The sequence below is a fragment of the Neovison vison genome, chromosome 6 (genome assembly GCF_020171115.1).
Source record: "Neovison vison isolate M4711 chromosome 6, ASM_NN_V1, whole genome shotgun sequence".
NCBI classification, from domain to species: domain Eukaryota; kingdom Metazoa; phylum Chordata; class Mammalia; order Carnivora; family Mustelidae; genus Neogale; species Neogale vison.
The window spans coordinates 111,064,886-111,077,361 of record NC_058096.1 but is presented as its reverse complement, the minus strand read 5'-3'; the positions used below and the strand labels follow the sequence as shown (position 1 = coordinate 111,077,361).

The 12,476-nt window shown below is 41.2% G+C and overlaps 1 protein-coding gene across 9 annotated transcripts in view; it reads right to left on the bottom strand.

Moving 5' to 3' along the window:
• Positions 1 to 12,476, bottom strand: part of LOC122908796 (LIM domain containing preferred translocation partner in lipoma) — a 673,192-nt gene that overhangs the window by 122,827 nt on the left and 537,889 nt on the right. For all 9 annotated transcript variants that reach the window (XM_044251972.1, XM_044251981.1, XM_044251976.1 and 6 more), the window contains one exon: positions 885 to 1,054. In XM_044251972.1, the coding sequence (XP_044107907.1) occupies positions 885 to 1,054 (170 nt within the window). The remainder of the gene's footprint in view (positions 1 to 884; positions 1,055 to 12,476) is intronic.

The window sequence follows — 12,476 nt, the reverse complement described above, 5'->3', positions numbered from 1 at the left end:
GTTTGCAAAAATGCGCCAATTTTTCCACCGCACCAATTTTCCACTAACAAGTGTTAAACAGATTAAAATCATGCAGCAAGACAACAAGGAAATGTATTTTTAAGTTTAAAACCAGTTTATATTCATTCATCAAATTGCTGTATCAGAAGATAGCTTAATGTGTAGATTTAAGTAGCCTGAGAAATAACGAAGATAGAATATGTTTTAGCCACCCAGCTATGTTATTAAAATATAGTTGTTGTGTTCTTAAAAAACAAAACAAAACAAAACAAACTCAATTATTAGCTCAGTCAGCCTACTGTTCATCTTCCTTTAAGGGAAATTCATTTCCCTGTATTATAAAGGATCTATCTGTTCGCATCATTGAAAACCTGCTGGGTACTGTAGGTTGGAAATCTTCTGGGTGGAGAAGAGGTGATTCAAAGGTCCCAGGAATTTGAAAGAGCACCAGGGAGTCTAGAAGCCCAGCAGTGTTTCTTTACAAATACTGGCAAATTCAAATGCAGGGTGAGACCTAATAACAAGAGGTATGACAATGGCACTTGGGAAAACTTCTGCTCTGTACGGGTGTGTGTGTGAGCTTGTACAGTACATGCCTGAAAGGCAGGAGGGGATGATCTTCCCAGCAGACCACTAATTGATGATGAACAGATCTTCCTACCATGTCTTTCTGACCTTACAGAAATAGGGGACAATTGGAAAAAATTAAGATATGCCAATCTACACACACACACACACACACACACACAGGCACACGCACACTTTGAAATCTGGGGAGAAACAAAGATCTGCTGGCTACATTCTATCTAGAGCGACTGGCATTCTGCCAAAGAAGACATCTTTGCAAAGCACCCGAGGAGCAGCAGAGCAGAACGTGAACTTACAATGTAGCAGGGCTCACAGTAAGCTTTCTTCTCCACGGCATAGAAGGGCTGTCCCCGGAGCTTGTTGCTGCAGATGATGCAGGTGAAACAGTCCACGTGGAAGACCTGATCCATGGCAGTGCATCCCGTCCCTTCCCCAACGACATTCTCCCCACAGCGAGCACAGCGGCCTGAAAGACAGAAAAAGGGATTGACTCCTGAGAATATACCAAGGAATCCTTTCAGTCTTTCTAGGGCTGAAGGCAACATGGAGGAGACAGCGGACTCAAAATGGCAGCAGCAGCAACAACAGGACTGACACCACCAGTGCTGCCACCACCAGGAGCAAGATCACTGGGGTAGAGCCACCCCTGGTCCGAGTATGGCCGCCATGATAGGGATTTTCCATGAGGCATTTGAGGACCTGAGCCTCACAGCTCAAGGACCTACAGAAAGTGACAGAGTAGAAGTCAGATCTCCTGATGCCGAGGCCCTTGCTGTGCCTCTAATCTCACACCAAGTGTAAGAGGAACATGACTCAGGAAGGTAGCAGTGGAAGGCACATCTAGAAGGTCTTTCTGCTTAGAGAGTCTCCATGTCTGGTTAGACGGTGGGGGTAAAAAAACAAAAAAACAAAAAACAAAAACCCACCGCTTCAACTCCTTTCAGAAAAGCCCAGGTTGTAAAATCTCTGCATCCAGCCCTCAGTGATAGATCAAAAGCAAGTCCCTTTTATTTCCCGACAGTTCCAACAGCTACAAAGTTCTTTCTCATATTGAGCCAGACTGCTTCCTCAAGCTAAACTGCTACCCCGTACTTCCACTTCTGTTTTTTAGGACCTCGTGAAACTGTCTCATCTCTTACACCTGACACCATTCAAGTTATTACAACTCAGTTAGTATTGCTTCCAAGTCTGATCCTGTTTGAACATCCCTAAAATCTGCAACAGTTCCATAGACTCTAGGGTTTTGAATCCTGAGGTCCTGGTTGTCACTATCCAGCCCAGTGTTCCATAAACTTCCAGCACTCTTAAACTGATTTATGGGGCATCTGGACCACATATGGACATCAGATTTAGGTTTAAAAATTTCATTGTTTTAAATAGGAATAAGAAAACATAACTGAAGACAAATATTTATGTCAGTGTGAGGCATCATGCTGGCTGCAGTCTGTATCTCGATCTGGTTCCGTCATGGGAATCTTGAGCCAGAGATCAGATCCACACCCAGTTTTCCTTCCTATTCTTTATTTCTATAAGTAAGAAGTCTTCACAAATAATTATTGGTCACTAGGAATGTCAACAAGAATCGGAGGGCTTTAACACATAAGCTGTAGTGAACCTCAGGCTTCCCCGTGCCAGGCATCTTCGAGGTGCTTTTAGACATGTTAGCTCATTTCATATTGATAGCCCCCTATATCATAGTTCTGCTACTGTCCCATTTTACAGATGAGGATACTGAGTCACAAAAAAACAGTTAATGAAATTCAAATTCAAGTAGTCTAGCTTCAGAGTCCATGGTTTTAACCACTATGCTGTCTGGCCTCTGTTTCCTTCTGTGCATCAGGATTGAACACAGAGCTGACATTATGGGGAGATTCTCACTGAAGACTGCTTTCAGCACTCCATCACATTGGATTGACAATCATTTCACACCTACAAACGAGAGGCTAAATGTTTCAACTTGGGAGAAAAGAGGCAAATATATTTCTAATCCTCTCTGGTTATATTGGCACTGGAAAATATTCCTATACGCTCTGTTGCAGGACTCAAATGTATTTTTAAAATATAACCCAAACTACAGATCAGTTTTTGCCCTAAGAAATAAGAAATATCAAGTACTGGAAAAAAGAGTTAAACTCCCGGAAACTGAGCTCTCTCCACTACAGTTGACATTATGAAGTGCTGATATCATAGTCTTAATATCTGATAAAAGCTTTTGTAATAACTTTGTGGCTTATTCTACAAACTTCCACCCAAGAGTTATTCTGTTTTTATCTATTTATATCTGTTTTTATCATGAGATACATAACCTTAGAAAGTTGCCTTTAAAATTATGGACTTTCATTGCCTTTAGTAACAAAATTAGGTTATTGCATATGACACTAATTTTGTGATTATTCAGGAGAAAAACCCCAATAGCTTAACTGGTTTACTAAAAAGTTCACTGTGCTATGTTTGAACTCGATGCTACATTCCTGAAAGCTTCATGTCACTATCTGTCATTTCATCACAGAAAACACATTGTGATTGTAGGCCAATGGATCACCAATTCATAAAATCCTATTTTTTAAAGAGTCATCATCATACTTAGTATTCAAACATTTCCTTTATAACTGTTTGTGCAAACTTACACATTTATCTTAGAATTTACAGATTCACTTCCAATATTTATATTGGAATCCTCTTTCACCAAAATCTCCATTTTTAATATTAATCCAAAGTGGTATTTATGGTATTACCTTTATTACTATTTTTCCTGCCTTCACTGAATCATACTGAAATCACCGAACTATTTTGTTGAAGAAATGTAATACAATAGTGATAATGAAAAATATAGGTTTAGCAGCAGCAGCAGAAAAATAATACATACTAATGACACGAAAATACTCTAATTTTACATTTCAAATGTGTTAAATTCAAGTCAACAGAATTATTTTTATTTATTCCTCTTTCCCCTTTAGACCTTAAATAGGGCTCCCTGATAGTCCACCAGGGACCATTAATGATGTGTGAGCCACACCCTGGGGGAAAAAATTCTGGCTAAATGTCACAGTCTACTGGTCATTGCCTCCATAAGACAACTGGAGGTAGCGATTCTGATCTGGACCATGGCTGGTCTGAGGTATAGTCTCTGGAACCCTAGAGCTGGAGTCTACATAGTCTATGGAGAGTTTGCTTACTAACCCTAAGGATGCAGGAGAGAATCTCAATCACTGATTAGAGAGAAAGATGAGGGGAGATCCCTAAAGGTCAGGCTGAAAAGACAAGTTTTGAAATTTTCATTCTGTTCAACAAACGTTCCCCAGGTATCTGCTCTTTGCCACTACTATATTCGCCTTCTGTGTGATCTACGGAAATGGATTCGATGATGTCAGTGCCTTTTACAATCACTACAAGACTCTATACAATCTATAATCACATGGAAAAAGGTGCCAAGTGCCAGAGGAGAAAGTGCTATGGAGGTGTGGGAGGGAAATCACGTGTGAGAGGGACTCGGCAAAAGGTTCTGTGGAGAAAGAGGCATTTGAGCCCAACTTAAGGATGGAACTGTGACAGGTGGAGATGGGAGAGAGAAAAACATTCTGGTGTTTCCAAAGGGAGTGAGTGGCTGGGCTTGACTAGGTCCCAAACCTCTGCAGGGACAACAAGGATTTGTCTTCTCAGCTATGAAAGCAGATGGGCTGTATTCATAAGGAACAATCTTCTCCTTTATAATTTGGAGAACATTCTTCCAGAGTGGGTCAGGCTAATATGCTGGACCCAGACATGACCAGCTCAGCTGCCTCCCGTATTTTTCCTATTCTTGGGAGAAATCGGGGACACAGGCTCGAGGGCAGTCAGTCTGGCACCTTTAAAATCACAAGCACAGAAAAAGAGCGAAGAACAAAAAATAAAAATAGCCCTACCCATCAGCAGGACAGAAAAGGTGCCCGAATGTTCCCTTTTCACATTAACAAAATTTACAAACTATGCCTTTTAGGGAAGCATTCACAATGGGAACAAAGTTACTCAAGCAGAGTACATCCTTGCCCCTAGAGGGGCTTACACTACACATCATTAAAAGCAGACCACAGTCTTAATGCCCATCTTTTGGACAAGTATCTCAGCACTTTTAAATGAGAAAAACCAGGGGAATGGTACCAGACTGGAAGGCATCAGAGCATGAAGGAAACAGAGTTGATTAGGGGCCGGTAGGAAGCTCAAGTTCAGACCCAGGGCTGGAATGAGGAGCTTGCAGGCAAAGCTTAGCACAGTAATTTAAAAAAAATCCAATGACAGAGGATCAGACAGGCTGAGGAGAATTTTGATAGTAAATTAAGATGCCTGAATCATCATAATAAAAAAGAACCCGTTTTTAAAGCTTGCTTATACATACATTATTGCTTGCTATGTGCATGGCTTTGTATTTTCTTCAGAACCAGTTACGGGTTCTTTTCACTCCTTCACCCATGGACCCTGTCCCAACTATAGCAACCTCTGGAGTGATGCTTTCTGGAAGGCTTCTTTCCACTGCATGCCTACTACCCAAATCAGGACCCTTCACCTTCCATGGGCCATTAGAATGGCTTCCTGATTGCTCCAGTATCTGACTTATTTCCTCTTATAAATGGAAAAACTCTATGGGAGTCTTAGTCCTGAGTTATGTCTGGAAGGTTATGCAGAATTGGAACAAGTCATTTTTAGGAAGGGCATGGGTGGGGGGTGACATTTCAGGCCACTAACAGGTTGAGCAAGGGAGGCAGAGTAGTAGGATATAGGTTTTCATATTAATTGCATCCCGCTCTCTTTCGGTAATGTGGATATATTTCCTTTAGAATGTAAAAATAAAATTTTTAATTAAAAATGCTTTTTTATGTGTGCGATCCTTGTACCATTAGCAAACACTGTTTGTTTTCGAGGTAGGATCAAAAATATCCAAAGCCATTTTGAAAGCTGGTGATACTCCCAAAGTTTCACATTATTCAACATCAAAAGTAAAATAGAAAATGTATGCGTATGCAGACATCAAGCCAGGTCACATTTGTCTTCATGTCTTCCTTGCTATCTGACTTATAATAGAAATTTTAGGCACAGGCAAAGCCATATTCTATTTTTAACTATCACAATGAATTGAAACCCTATATGCCGATTGTATGATATATCAGGTTTCTCATTATGCACCTTCTGCAAAATATTCTGAGCACAGTCCTGTTTGAAAAGTTGAATCAATAAGGTTATATCAGGGTAATGAAGTCATGGTAAAGTATTCCTAGAAATAAAGATTGCTCCAATTATCCTATATATGGCCACTGGAATTATCTTCCAAGAGCAGAGCCCCCATTAAGCTGATTCAGAAATTATCTTCCACTGAAGGCACAAAAAGATAATAGAATAGGTTTGCATTCTTTTTATGACAGGTGCATATGACATTCACTGAAGGTTCTGGAATGATGGCATTTTCTCATCACCAAAGCTTTTATTTTATAGAACCCTGCAACATTAATGCGTGTCATAAGAGACGACCTGTTTTTTCAACTACTTAAGTCCTAGGACAGTTGATTTTCAACCTTGTCAATATATTGGATAATCTGCGGAACTTAAAAAATGAAATGAAACAAAGCACTGATTTCTGGGTTCCAGCTCCAGAGATTCTGATTTCATTGAATGGGATGGGATGTTCTAGGCCTGGAATTTTAAAAGCTGGAATTTTAAAAACCCGATTCTCACATTCAGCCAGGTCGAGCTGCTGTTCCAAGGGGTCCCTATTTCTGTACTGCTCATTAGGATAACAGCTGAGGAGTATTGCCCACATAGGTTTGATTCATCTGCATCCAAAACAGTTCAGGGACAGACTGCTAACACTAAGTGGGCTGAAAAAAAAAAATTCTACTTTTCACGAATGAGTTATCGTCCTCATGCTCTCTCTAAGTCTTATTTCGAAGAGTTTTCAATGGCTTTCTACTCACTGACAACATACAAGAACAGAGTCAGCTAAACGTTCTTAAATTTGACCAGCATTGCATAAGTTCACTTATATTAATTAGAAGCACCCTATAGAAGTGTTCTTTTGTTTTGTAAATGAATGTATCCTATAGCAGTGCTGTACGGCCTTGAACAACACAGAATCTATCAAGAATGTCAACTGATGGCCACATAGGGTGTGATTGTACGTGTCAGTTTTTTCCTACTTTCTTGAACACCTTTAAGTACCATGGCAATATCGAGTCTCCTAGGGTTAGTGCTATTTAGCTGTGTGAATAATGGGATCCTTATCATATCTTAAAAGCTGGACTGTAGGGCACACCGAGTGTGGTCTCCCGACTTACATATGTACAATGGTATCTCACGAGTTCATTATGGTATCGCTGAGGTGATCCTTGCTGAGATGCCTGAAGATTCCATGACGACTTGGGTGGGAGGGAGGAGGCAGCAGATGGCAGCTCCTCTCTCTCTCTCTTCCCTACAGACACATGCCTGTGCTCTCTCGCACACACATGTAGCACAGACATGGCAGGCAAAGGAGAGAAGACTGCTATAGCATGATGACCAGTGGGAGACACGGGAAGCCTTCAGAGAAATTAAAAGTAAGGAATAAAAGAAATTAAGTTAGAGTAACAAAACAAAACAAAAACACACCCCTAATTGTCAGGGAGAACAGTATGTGTGGGTGGATAAAGGCCCAGCCCACAGACCTGGTAAGATGGGGGTGAAGGCTGAATCCTACCGATGAAAGGAAGTCATTATGAAGTCTAGCCATGAGGTGATTCATTTCTAGATACATATTTGCTCAGGCTGGACCTTCAGGGAAGACGGGGGGTTTGGGAGGGGGAGTCCCACATGGGGTTGCAAAAGCAAGCAGGTCCCATAGACTTAATTACACTTCATTGTGAAGAAGCATAACAAAAATATAAAAGAAAATTACTGTGTTTTTTTCTTTATGCCAAGCACTGCTTTAAGCACTCCACATACATTCTTTCACAGTGCTATAACCCTTACCTATTTTTATTTGATAGGTAAGATGTCTGAGGTTAAGTCACTTGGCCAAGGTCTCAGGGGTGGAACAGCCCCCACTCCTAGCCAATGCCAAGGACGTGAGAGTTATGATTGAACAATAAGCTGTACTTGTAGAAAAAAACACATGCTGCTGAAGAAGTCGGGCTTCCAAAGTCTGACCTGGTTCCAGTCTCAGCCCCACTTCCTGCTGCCCTGAGATCTTCACAGCCAGGGAAAGAAGAGCCAATCCAGCATCACCTCTCTGACCCCGAAACCTTAGCAGCTCTCAGTAAACATCGGAATCTGCGACAGGTAGGGAGATCCATAGACATGAGGGGTCCTTCAGAGAAGATTTTAAAGTATTGAAACTCAAACTCTGGCTTCCTACGAGGAAAGCTTTATTTAAAAAAAAACAAAAAACAAAAAAACAAAAACAACCCCAAAACACTGATGTCCATACTTTGCTTCCAGAGAGTATGGTCTGGAATGGGGCCCTGACATGATAATGCTAGCGTGCAGTGGGTTCGAGAATCGTTGCTCTAGAAGGAACTGCATGTGTATGTGCTGCACAGTATAGTCTGTCCTACAGGATTCTGACAAAGCAATGACGGTTAGGACCCAAAGCCCTGGTCCTATGGGGCCACCTCCTAGTAAGCTGTACTTAGTCGCATTGACAAAGGTGGTGAATTGGGACAACGCGCACCCTGGTCCCAACCTCCGCCAAACCAAGTAACACACACATGCATGGGACATACACATGTCAGGACAATCACTTTCTCGCAACTTCCATTCTCAGGGAAAGCAGCTCCAGTAAAAGCAAAAATCAGATAACAACAAAAGCAAAACAAAAAACCAACACTACTTTGCAGTTCTGAATGCAATGCCTAACACCCGTTAACAAGTTATATATAAAGGTGTAAAGGAAATCAGACAGAACTGAGAGTCTTGCCTTTGTTACTCACTGGCTATGGGAACCTGGACAGATTTCCTAAATTTCCAGAACCTGAAGCATGTGTTTTCCAAATAAGCAATAAGCGCCCCCCCCCCTCAAGGATCAGGTGGTCTCAGCTGAGTCAGGTGTCCAGCCGTTCTGTCAGCCCCTCAGCAAACACACTTATCTGTGGTAAGTGTGACACACAGAGGCAAATTTCCTCAGCCTCGGTATAAAGGGGACAGTAACGACTGCCTTCACTACCTGGCCACAAAGTTCCACAAGAGCCACAAAGGGACTCATACAGGCCCTGATTCTTTTTCCCTCCAACTATAGCAGGTATAGCTTAACCTCAAATGGAGAGATCACTGCAACCAAAAGCAGGGAGACATACATTCTGGACCCACCTATAAAGCTGACAGTCAATATGGGGACAACAGAGACAGTTGCATCTGTGAGGCAGTTACACAAGATTTATATTCATCAAACTGTTACTAGAGAATTTAGTGTTCAACATTCATTGTGGACCCCCAAGGGAAGATAGTAGTTAATATTTATTCAGTACTTAGTATTTGCCAAGTATTGTTTTAAGTATTTAAATATATTACCTTAGGTAATTTCTCCACTGACCTGCTGGTGTAGGTCCTATCATCATCTCCTTTATAACAGCAGAAATGGCAGCCTGGAGATGGTTAAGTCACTTGTCTGCGGCCAAGGAGTTAAATACTGAAGCTGGAATAGGGACTCAGCAGTCCGGCTTTGGGGCCCCCTTCACCTGTCCTCTTACCTGGCTTATTGCTTTAGAACTCCAAAGTTCCTAAAAATATCCAGCCTGGCAGGAAGCTCACATGAACCTCACAATATGCTTGACAGGAATATCAGCATCTATCTTGACTAAAGTCAAGATTTTCCTTCAACTTAGTTTTTACACATGGACATTTTCATACCGCCCCCCTGAATTCTTAATATATTTTCCTATATTTAAAATTTACTTCATGATTGATCGGTTACAAGAAAAAAAACATAGTATTTACTACATACAGTTACAACTGCTATTGCCATGATTATTTTTGATTTATGATTGGAATCTGCTCTATGGTATCTCTCGTGGGAATTTATATTTCTCTCAAGCTCCATCCCAAGCTGAAAATACTTTAATTTGCCCAATTATTCTTAGTCTCTGTGATGGGAAATCTCCAAATGAATTGTGGTTATTTAAGAGCAAACCTAACCATGATGTAACTCGAGAGGATGTTTCTAAAGTTTTAGTATCTCAATGCCCAACAATAGCTATGAGCATCTTATGATGTTACCAAGCACTCCTTACATTTATATAGTACTTTATAATATTAAATGTGCTTTCTCACTTGATGCTACCACAATGAGCAAAATGAAAGTTATGACTAACATTACTTTTAAATTTCTGATATATCAAGATCGAGAGAAATCCTGAAGGCTCACTTAAAATTCCACCTCTTTCATATTGTTTGAATGTTACCTCACAACAACTACACACTAGATAAGGCAATTATCTAGCAAATGAGTTAACCTAGGAATCATTTTGTGTGTGACTCGAGAGGTTGACAACAGAACTGGAATTTAGGCTTGGTTCATCTGGCCCCAAGTCTAGCGGTCTTTGACCTGGACCTCATTACCCACGCTTGTGGTACTGAATTCGGAGGTGGGGGATAGTCTCATCGGAGACTACACCCCAGCTTTTGTTTTTCCACTCAGTGCTGAAATGCCCTTAATATAATGTTAAAAGGATTTAAAAGTCTAGGAACGAAAGAACATGTGGAAAATTTAGAAAACATCTGGTTTAACCTCAGCTACCAATGCAAAAACAAAGGCTCAGAGAGAGGCGGTGCCTTGACGGAAGAGATGAGACCTAGACCTGGCTGCAGGCTCTAAGCAGAGTGGTCTTCTAGCTCCCAGGGGTGCCACCTCAAATATTAGTTTCTGTCCACTAGTAGGCGCTGTTGCCTGAGCATGAGGAATTCCTCCCTCCCCATATGGTGAAAGGAGTATCCTGTGGCACAAAGTAGTCCACATGGATGACTCCTGCATGATTCCAGAACAAGGACTATCTGAAACAGCAGAACCAATCAATTCTGTATGAAACACCCTGAAATGTTCTGGAGTTTTCCACCTGGGTGCTCTGAAAATCAAAGGAATGGCAGCAAGATGTGTGTTAGTGGGTTCTGCAGCCATACCTTTGGACCTCTGCTCCCTCTTTGACCATACCCAGTCTGAACTGATTCGTTTTTGTATACTGGATTTACATACAACATTCACTTGACAAAAGGCTTCTTTCTGTTTTGTTATTAACTTTCAAAGGATAAAAAACACTCAAGGTGAAAGGTAGTAGATCTGTAATTATAACTGGGTTCCAATCCTGACTCTACCATATATATAACCTGTGACTTTGGGCAAGTTACCTCAACCACCTGAACTAGTCCTGAGTACCTCAACAGAGATCCCAGCTCTTGGTGGCTTGAAGTGTTACGGGGAGGAATTTACATATTAAATTATAAACGATAACAAAGCGTAAGGAATTCCTATAAGATATATCACTGTAAAATACATTTTTGGTATGATCGTTGATATAAATCACATGCACAAAAGAGCACAATGTACTTTTCTATCTGGGCTTTCATCCAGAGTTCATATTCTAAGGAATTCCTGTGCAAATCCACAAGATGGAATGTAGTCCTAGATGTACGTGGATAGATTTTTGAGGATCTAAGCTCCCTGGAAATGCTGGCAGTACCGTTCATCTTCTCAGTGGAGTGGGCAGAGGGATGCCACGAATACTTGACACATGATGCTACATTTGAGCTCAGAGGGAGATCCAGGCACCAACTCTCAAACCTGTGGCCATCTCCATGTCCGCCCTCGCGTGTCTGGAAAATCCTTGTTGCTAAACTGCAGTCTGCATTGATTCCGTCTCTGGCACTTGCATAGCAACACTGAGCTCTCGGAGTGCTAGCGTGATGTCTTGGGAACAGTTATTAATACATGTATGTATGCACACAGTATGTGGAAATATGCAAGATTGAAAGCAATTAGTGTATTACTTTTAGGTAATACTTCCCACCGGGACTATGCTTCTGAAAAAAATTCCCCTCACTCTCAAGAAGCTTGAACAGTCGTCTGCTATCACCAGAATGTTTGGGATAAAAATGGTGTCAATTCTAAGGAAACACTTCTCAATTTTCTTTGTTAACATCTGAATAAAACATGAGAAGGTTCCCACTTTTCCCCTCTCCCCTTTCATTCAGAGAATAAGTTCCTTCACAATCTTACTTTGTGTGAGAGAGGAAATAAATAGCCACCCTTCTTTGCCACCTCCAGATTAGCAGAATCACTGGGTTTAAAAGTAGAAAAGTTTAAATTTCATTCTAATAAACTGCACTGGCTATCATCATTTCTGAGGTGTGGCACAACACTTTGTAATAAGAATGCAGCCAGAAACTGCATTTCTCCCTTGCCAGGGCTTATAGCCCTGTGAGAGCAGGTGAGAAGAGGAGAACGAAGTCTCAGAAAGTTCTACAGGAAGGGTTTGGTTGGGAATAAAGGAACACTTTTGGAATCATAGCAGATTTTGGAAAAATGGAACATTTCTATGTACCTGGAACGGGCAGATCCTTCCTATCTCCTCTGATAAGACCTATACATGGAGTGGGGTGGCTGGGTGATGGATTTTGGGGAGGGTATGTGCTATGGTGAGTGCTGTATGTTGTGTAAGACTGATGATTCACAGACCTGTACCCCTGAAGCAAATAATACATTATATGCTAATTAAAAAAAAAAAGCCAATCAGTTCAGAAGTGGCTCAAGTAGAATAGGGGGAAAAAAAAAAAAAAAAAAAGGACTTTCCCAGGCTTCAAGTTTTCATTCTCAGGTAAATTAGAGTAAGCCTGTCTGAAGGTAAGAAGTGATCTCTTCCATGGTGTTCCACGGTGATCTCTGGACAGAAGACTCAAGA